We start from the raw sequence: 8938 nt of genomic DNA, 5'->3' as shown, positions 1-8938 counted from the left end.
GCATCTACAGCTCCATTACACCCTTTCTTCATTCTCTCTGCGCATTGGTGCCACTGGCCAGCCTCCCGCAACATCAATGACTACCATCCAAACATAGCCAAACTTTAGTAAGTATGACAGTAAGTGTGATCATTCAATTGTCAATCAATTTACTCATCAAGTTAATGCATATTTTCCTTTGGATAAGCTTACGAATCTATAAGAGAAAGTCCACGTAGAGGGTCCCAACCTTGCAGGGCGGGCGCGACAGTCACTTGGTGGCAGCATTGGTATAGTTTACATACAAACCCAACCATAGGTGTTAAAGCTTTTCACTGGGACACCTTCGTCCATGACTTGAAGACCAGATTTCTCCCTCCCTAGTATTTGACCAACCTAGCAGATGAGTTCTATGGAATCAAACAGAACGGGTCGCCCATGCTTTAGTTTTTCGAGAAGGTTATCACTTTAGCACAGCAGTTAGGGTTATCTGAGGGGGCCAAGATGGATCAATTCATTCAAGGATTGGATTCTAACATTCAGTTCACAGTTCGCAACTTTCAACCTAGTACCTATGATAGGTACATTCAGTTCACAGTTCGCAACTTTCAACCTAGTACCTATGATAGGTCTTTCACTCTCCCACATAAAATGAAGAAAGAAAGATGAATGGAGGCAAGCCAAACCAATCGTAGTCTAGTACTAAACCCCAGTAGCAGTCTTCTTTGTAGTCGGGGAAGGGTACTCTGTCTTCTAAAGATGCCAAGAAGGATAACAATTCTAGCTCTAGTTCAGAAGGTAATAAGGATAAGGAATCCCAGCGCCTACTAAAACCCCTAAGGAAAGGCTAAAGCAAGCATCACTGGAGGCTATCTTTGTCCAGAGGAGCAAAGAAAGTATTAGACAGAGAAGCATTGTTTCTTTCGTCATACATTGGGGCATGGTAAGAAGGATTGTCAGAAATGGCAAGTGAAGAAAGCCTCCAAGCAACCTTCTTCCATAGTTGCCATAACATATCCCGCTCCTCTAGCACTGCCTACTACCACCAACATAGTTCAACTCTTCCCTTCTACTATGCATCCCACGATGGTATTTGATTCTAAGCAAGAGGTTGAGGGTGAGGGTGAGGTTGCATAGAAAAGCCTGATCTGAGCTTATGGCTCTACCTAGGGCACCAATTTGTAGTCCTTTTTGAAATGGGTAGTGCCGAGAACACCATCCCTCCCTAGTTAGCTACCAAAATGAGTTGTATCTAGTGCCATAACATTTGGATGTGGACGGGTTTACACCTGGTCTCCATATCCACATATCTTAAAAGGCACAACAATTTTCTTTTCAGGTTCAAAAGGACTCATTCTAGTGACATTTCATTGTCTCACCTCTTTTGGGGTGTGACATGATCTTAGGAATCTAATGGTTTTGCCAATATCAATCCATTCCCAATTGGGGGCAGGACACTTTTACTATTTGTAACGGTTTTCTTGAGCCTATCATGATTTGAGGGGATAGGAGCATTCTGGGCATTCCATTGATTTCTCAACTCCAAGCCCGACGAGCTATCCATAAGGGAGCAGAAGGAGCATTGATTTATGTCGGTACTCAAATAGCTTCTACCTCATCGATAGTAACCTTCTCATCTTCGTCTTTAGTCCCTCAGTTGGCAGATCTCCTTTCTCTCGACATTAGGACATTATGCTTAGGGACGATCTCCCACCCAGTCTCCCACCCTCTCGTCTTGAGGATCATCATATTGATTTGATCCTTGGGGCAAAACCTCCTAGCAAGTTTCCCTATCATCTTTCCAAGACTTTAGAGGACAAGCTAGAAAAGCAGTTATCTGAGCTCCTTTGAGCTAGATTCGTTTAGCCATCTTCCTTACCATTTGTTACACCCATTCTATTTGTCCCAAAAAGAGGGACAAGTCTGCACGACTTTGTGTAGATTACAGGGCATTAAACAAACTCACAATCAAGAATAAGTTTCCTATGCCTAGGATTGAGTACATTTTGGAGCGTTTAAACGGTGTAAAGTCTTTCAAAATTTGTAAGAATTATATTAACAATTTAAAACTCTTTGAAGCTTGAATATTTAACAAATTTTAAATGTTCAAAACTTTAAATAAAATTCAAATAGTTATATACCTCTAAAAATTACAATTCATCAAAACCTTCTAATTATATTGTTTAAGGTTAAATCTCAATTTTAACAATTCATATTACACTAAACCTAGGTTTTTCATGAACACTGTGGGGCAACCGTGTCGAGAGGGTAACAATAGGCAAAAGATCCCTTCTCCCATTGTTTCACTTTCAAGTTCAGTGCATCCGCATTGGCCAGCAATGGTGGCTAGGCTACTGGTTTAGGTGGCATCTACACAACAACAGGGGTGTATTTTAGAAGAAGTCACAATTGTCCACTTTGAGCTACTTGAGCAATGGTGGTGGCTAGGCTACTGGTTTAGGTAAAATCTACACAACAACAGGGGTGTATTTTAGAAGAAGTCACAATTGTCCACTTTGAGCTACTTGAATTTACATTTTTGAAAGTCGAAAGAATTAGTCCATTCAAGTAGTATTGGCAATGTAGTTAGACATGCTGGATGTCCTAGCATGTAATGTGTTGGCAGTGCCTGAGCGCTCTCAGTTTATTGATTCTGTGCTCTTTTGGGGTCTCACGGGGCTACCAAAGTTGACCAATTGTTTGAACAGTTTTTCCGTTATGGTCAACACATTCTAAATAGTCAGAAACTGGCCGTTGGGGGTGACAGATGTGTCGAGACGAGACAAAAACTGCGTAACAATGCCTGAAAATGAAAGTCTTCCCAGGTAATCTTGGAGCCTTGAAGCTCCTATAGAAATCTTTTAAAAAATTTGGTTTGTAACAGAAAACCAAGCTCAATATTTGGTCTTCTAGATAGGAAGACCAAAATAAAAATTATTTTTGTTTGGGAAGACCTAGGTAGGGAGAAGTCTTCCTGGACTCAAAAATTTACTAGCAAGACATGCCAAATTAAAAAGAATTTGATTGATTTTAAATTTAAAAAAATAAGAGATTTGATTGCAATTTACAATTGTATGCCACTGGTGACTGTAAGGCCGGGTTCAGATAAGGCGGCAGCCAAGCTGCCGCCAGCCTGCGATGCAATCGCAGAGTGCCCCATGGCACTCTGCGTTCACAGTGGGCGGTGGAAATCCACCCCCCCCTTGCCACGTGATGGAAGAAGGGGGTTGATATTGTGCCGACCCCCCCCCTCACCCAAAACGGATTCCACCCTCCACGTGCAGGAGGAGCCCACGAATTTCCCAACGGCCATTTTTCCCAACGGCCTTTTTCCCAACGGCCATTTTCGAACGTTCATTTTCCAACGTCCCTCCCCCCCCAACACCCTTCAATTTCCTATAAATTAAAGGGTTTAGGGTGAGATTTTGTACCCTCTAGAATTTCTAGAGAACATAATAAGCTTCACAATTTCCATTCTCCAAGGTGCTTTTACATGCACTTCAATCATGCTTTCTTTTTATCCACCCATTTACCTTTCTTTTAATGTTTTTGTGGTACACTTGCCATGCCTTTGACATTGTGTGCTTTTGTTTTTCTTTTAGGGGTGTGCGAAAAGGGCGGGAGGCAACGTGAAGCGAGCGCATAAGGTGACCCCTCACAAACCGCATTTCCATTATCATGACTTATCTATGTGTTTTTAATTTATGTGGTGCTAATATTCTCTTCGTGTTTGATGTAGGTACTATGGATTCCAACACGAGCCATGAATTTGATTCATCGCAACAACGAGGCGACGATGATCCTATTTTCTCCCAAACTTCTCTCCCGCACTCTAATTTCTATTCATTTCCCCATCCTCCTTTTCATGTGCCACCTCATGGCTTCCAAGCCATGCTCAATTCTCCTTCCTTTTCTCCAAACTCTCCCTTCATGTTTCGCCCCCCCCATTCACCTATGGTAGTGCAACCTCCTAATCGATCATCCCCCCTAGGCATCCTAAACATGGGTTCCATTCCCAATTCCCCAGGAAGCCAACCATCACCCAACTCACTCAATAACCCCCCTTTATCTTCTCAACCAAAGCGAGTTCGTGGCATGAGGAAGGAGCCTAGCGATGAGGAGATTGTGTCAGAGACCCAACCTGCGCCAAAGAAACCCAGGAACTCCAAAAAGAAGGTGGTGGTGGACTTGGGGGAAGATGACGACAACGACAATAAGAAAAGCAAGTGGCAAGACTTTTGGGTTGACCAACTCATTCATGTCAGGGGGGGCATAAGTGAGGAGTTCAACAATCCTGGGAAACAAGGGGTCAACTTGTGGGCAAAGGTGGCCACAAAGCTAGCCGGCATTTACCCTGATTTCAATAAGGATAGTGAAAGTTGTCGCAAGAAGTGGCAAGCGGTGCTAGCAAAATATAGAGTGGACAAAGCTCACAACTCGGTATCTGGCAATGACAGGAGGCACACATGTAAATGGTTCGATGTGGTGGATGAGTATTACCACGATAGAGCCACGGTCACTCCTCTTAGCCACGCTTCTTCATCAACAATGGATGATGCTACTTTCCCCGGCGGTGACAAGGATGAAGTAACTATAGCACTAGATGACGAGAAGCCACAAGCACCCATGTCCTCAAGTCGTCGAGTGACTCCCAAGTATGAGGAATCTTTGGCCACAATGGCCGATACTGGGAAACATCTATTGGACCATCTCAAGGAGACCTCTAGCCAAAATGTTGCCTTGGAGAGGGAGCGACTGAAGATATTGGCAGGATTGCATGCCACAATGAGTGAATTCCTTAAGGAAGGAAGGGGGGGCAACAAGTAGCCTTGGCGGAGGAAATTCTTGTTATTATTCTTGTATGAGTTTATAAAGTTTGGGATCTCGACGTTGCTTTGTTCCTATGCGTTGTATGGATTTATGAATGTTTCTAAGCTCCTAAGAAGCCATATAAGCTGAGAATTTAATATGTATCAACTTGTTTTGGATTTGCAGGTGACAATGGGCATGTCCAAAGACATTGCACTCTATTGTGCGTGGTTGTGTTCTATAGCGATCTATGAATTGCTTAAAGAACCAAGCATGCACAATGATGAGTGCATAGTGCAGACTTGGTTGCATGTTACCGAATGCATGGCACGATCTGTGAGGTTGAGGAAGATTGCGAACCGTAGGAGGGGTCATGAACACAGACAAGCGTGGGCATATCCACGGCCTCAAGGCTTTGTAAAATGCTATCTCCTAAGTGCTTATAGTGCTACCATGTTCAAGCGGCGTCTTAGGGTTAGCAAAGAAACCTTTCATTACCTTTGTGGGAGTCTAGCACCATTCATGCAAAAGAAAACCACAAACTTCCGTGTGCCTGTGTCTATTCAAGATAGGGTAGCCATTGCTCTAAGCAGACTTGCTACAGGAGATGGACTACTGGGCCTTGGTGACACCTATGGTTGCGCTAAGAGCACATGTTGTGAAATAATCCTTGCATTTTCCAAGGCAATTGTGAAATCGGGTCTCCGGAATATGTACATAAGATGGCCTTCAAGATCTCGGCTTGCAACTTTAGCACGAGAGTTTGAGGCACTTAGGGGAATTCTCTACGTCGTTGGTGCGATAGATGGTTCTCACATTCCCATCATTGCACCCCGTGACAACCATGTTGACTACTTCAATCGGAAAGGGTTCCACTCTATTTTGCTACAACTAACAGTAGCCGCCAATTGCTCAGTATGGAATTATGATGTCGGTTGGGCCGGATCAGCGCATGACTCCTTGAACTTCTCCAGAAGTGATATAGGGCAAGCATGTGCAAGGGGCGAGCTGGGTAACTATTGTTTGGTTGGCGACTGTGCTTACCCCGCACGGCCATACATGTTAGTGCCTTTCAAAGGATGCAAGGAAGGGTTGACACGTCTAAAGTACCATTGGAATTTCATTCAATCGAGCACAAGGATGCCAGTTGAGAGAGCGTTTGGTATGCTCAAGGCAAGGTTTCGCATCTTGCTAAAAAGATGTGACATGAATCTACGTCATGTCCCAGATCTTGTTGCGGCTTGTCTTGTGCTACACAACATTTGTATCCAACATGGAGAGTCTTTTGATATGGAGTGGGTACGTGAGGCGGAAGCAGAATTGTCAGCAGGCTCTGGACGTGCAGAAGAGGATCGAAGAGCAATAGCTACCTCCATGAGGGAGCTTCAAGCAATACGTGAAGTTGACATAGAGGATGCAATGGAGCGCGCTCAAGGAGGCAATGAAGGGGGTGCGAGTGACCTTGGAGTTGGCTCGGAGCGACGAGATAGTCTTGCCCGAACAATGTATAGAGAGCAAGCAAGGATGAATGTCTTACAAGTTTTTGGAAGGGCGGCTTTAGAGGAGCTGGACTCACCTACCAACTCCGATTAAGCCTTTGTAATACAAGTCTTTTGTCTGGCTTATTGTGGTTTGTAGTGTGGCTTCTTTATTTTTGTAGTTACACTATGCTTTGTGGACATAATATAGCTTTGTTCTATGGTTTTTGGTATGGTGTTTACTCTTTCTTCCGCCGCCCCCCAGTGTTCACAGTGGGCGGCGGAAGAAGTCAGGCTCCCTTTTACTTCCCCCTCCCTATGTGAACACTTGGACGGCGGAAGTGTGCATTTTGTAAGAGTTCCACCTGGAAAAGTGTGTTTGAGAGTATGTTTTCCGCCGCTCCAATGTGAACCCGCCCTAAGGCTTCAACTTCCACTGCAAAATCTGAGAGGCTGCAGTTTTCTCACTAATTACTAATAACTACTAATAAGTTATACCTTCCACATGGCATGTGCCAAGATCTATGGGGCCTGGGCCACCCGCCAGTGGCCACCCACTCTCCATTGGAAGGTGCAAATCGATGGTCTAGAATTTGTACATGCCAAAGATGAGACGAGCGAGATGGACATGGCAAGGGCAATGAAAGGCCAAAAGAGCAACAGTAGAGTCATAAACTGATTCTTGCAAGTTGCGACCCCTAGGGCACCGATGCTTTGGCAAATGGCGTAGATGTTGCTGATAGCCATGCTCCCTATGTAGAAGCTCATGATCCATGTCGCCCAGGATGACCCTGCCGATGCCTGCAGTGTGAAACCCAGCGCATGTAGAATAATGTACAATGTACACTCCCCCTGAGTGATGAGTCCTTGCCGCCCACTGACTCGCAAGCACTAACCAGTGAATCACCCCTACTGAACTCCTGTAGCACTGCACCCGCTTCTCTTGCAGAGCTAGCGACCGCCGAGTCCCAACACCCTCTTAGTGCTCACTACTCAGCTTTGCCTCAAGCTCGCCCTCTTCTCCTGCAGCTAGTGTCCACCGACACCCTCTCAGCTCAACCAGCCCTCTGCCCCCTCGATCTCAGCGTGCCTATGCCGACTGCCTTGACCTCGTTAGGTATGCTATCATGATTCATTGTTATGTATTTTGTTCATGAGAGGTTCTTATAAAATAGCTAATTTGTTTCATGGAGTTATATATATATATATATATATATATATATGATAACTAATGCTCATGTCTCAAGATAACTAAAGCATATGTCTCATGTGTTTATGATAACTAATGCTCATGTCTCAAGATTGTTATGCGTTTATCTAATCATATAATTCATTAAGATAGACTTTAATCTTCTTCTAATAGGTCTCAAACTACCATCATTAATGAAGCAAATACCAACAAGACATCTCGGATTGGGAGACCTAGAAATGATCCTAGGCGAAAGAATATCAAGGATGCTTTTGGCCTAAAGTGAAGGGACACCATTAACTTGAATGAGGAAGTTGTCGAAGCAAGTTCTCGTCGGGGAGGAACATGAAAATGTTGAGCCGCCTTGAAAAGAAGGTAAGAACTTTCATTCCATAATGGAAACAAATACATACATGGGCACGTCCTCTTTTTGAAAATGGGAAAGTAAGCGTAAGATGCTTGTGGTGTAAAGAATTCAAAATAAATAACCCTTATGGTAAAGAGGGGGCTACAACCATTCAGCTTCCCACTCTTGATAAGCATGCCGAATCGGATGTGCATAAGCTAGCTGCCCAAGGTGGAGGCTCAAAAGCTACAAAGATGTATTGCCAATTGAAAAGCATGCAGAGCTTATGGTTGATGCTGAGAAAAGTCGCATCATAAGTGTTATGCAAACAATGTATTTCATTGCGGTTGAGGACTTGCCTTAGGACTTTTTCAAGTTTGAATTCTTACGATACATGGGTACACCAAGAATACCCATCAATGATGAGTATTCTGCATATACCAATAGAACGTCCGGAATGGAGTTTCTCAAAGCCGCAAGAGAGTAGTATTGGGGAATCCTTAAAGCCTCCATTGGCAAAAGTTCATTCTTTTTGGTGTTGATCGATGATATTACGGATCTCACCTTGGAAAAGCACATGATCATGTATATGACTTACCTAGAAGATGAAGGTAATAGTCCATGTGCTTGTAAGTTTGTGGCTTTGCTCCCGTTGGATGATGGGAAAGCCCAAACAAAGTTCAATGCATTGATGACTCTCTTGGAAGAAATGGGCATGTCTCTTGCTAAGCTCATTGGGTTTGCATCAGATGGAGCCTCATGTATGAGAGGTGTGAACAATGGAGTACTTGACAAATTGCAAGAGAAAGTGCCACATGTCATTGGTGGTACATTGCATTGCTCATCTCGTGATAAGAAGCACTTGTGGTCTCGGATGCACATTGTGACAAATATGTGGAATTTGGGTTTTTGGATGCTTTTGGCAATAACAAGATTTTGTGCAGCCCACCAACCTCAATCAAGGTGACCCAGTTCAAAAAATGTAATGTGGAAAAATCAGATATGCGGTAGCATTCATGATGAGCTGGTTTGAAGCATCCAACTCTTATGGTGTTCTAGATCTTAATCAGGCAATCCCTCCCTTTTTTCTCCCTCCCCCTCTCTCTATCTCTGTCTCTCTATGTATTTTGTTGGCCG

The 8938-nt window shown here is 43.8% G+C and overlaps 1 protein-coding gene across 1 annotated transcript; it reads left to right on the top strand.

Annotated features, from left to right (window-relative positions):
* The first annotated feature begins 3299 nt into the window (after window positions 1–3299).
* On the top strand, window positions 3300–6381 carry LOC147609152 (uncharacterized). The gene is made up of 3 exons (XM_086788720.1): window positions 3300–3626; window positions 3719–4447; window positions 5303–6381. The coding sequence occupies exons 2-3, from the start codon at window positions 3724–3726 to the stop codon at window positions 6379–6381; spliced, it is 1803 nt and encodes a 600-aa protein (XP_086644846.1). The 5' UTR covers window positions 3300–3626; window positions 3719–3723.
* Window positions 6382–8938: the final 2557 nt, after the last annotated feature.

The sequence above is a fragment of the Cibotium barometz genome, chromosome 52 (assembly GCF_041138505.1).
Source record: "Cibotium barometz isolate CiBa-2024 chromosome 52, ASM4113850v1, whole genome shotgun sequence".
In the NCBI taxonomy this organism is placed as follows: Eukaryota; Viridiplantae; Streptophyta; class Polypodiopsida; order Cyatheales; family Cibotiaceae; genus Cibotium; species Cibotium barometz.
This window is presented reverse-complemented; position numbering and strand designations above follow the sequence as displayed.

What these genes read in the sequence shown, in the direction of transcription:
- LOC147609152 (XM_086788720.1), top strand. Translation starts at nt 3,724, where the DNA reads ATGGATTCCAACACGAGCCATGAATTTGATTCATCGCAACAACGAGGC. An exon ending in CAATGACAGGAGGCACACAT is followed by an intron (nt 4,448 to 5,302) that starts GTAAATGGTTCG and finishes GTGGGAGTCTAG; the next exon opens with CACCATTCATGCAAAAGAAA.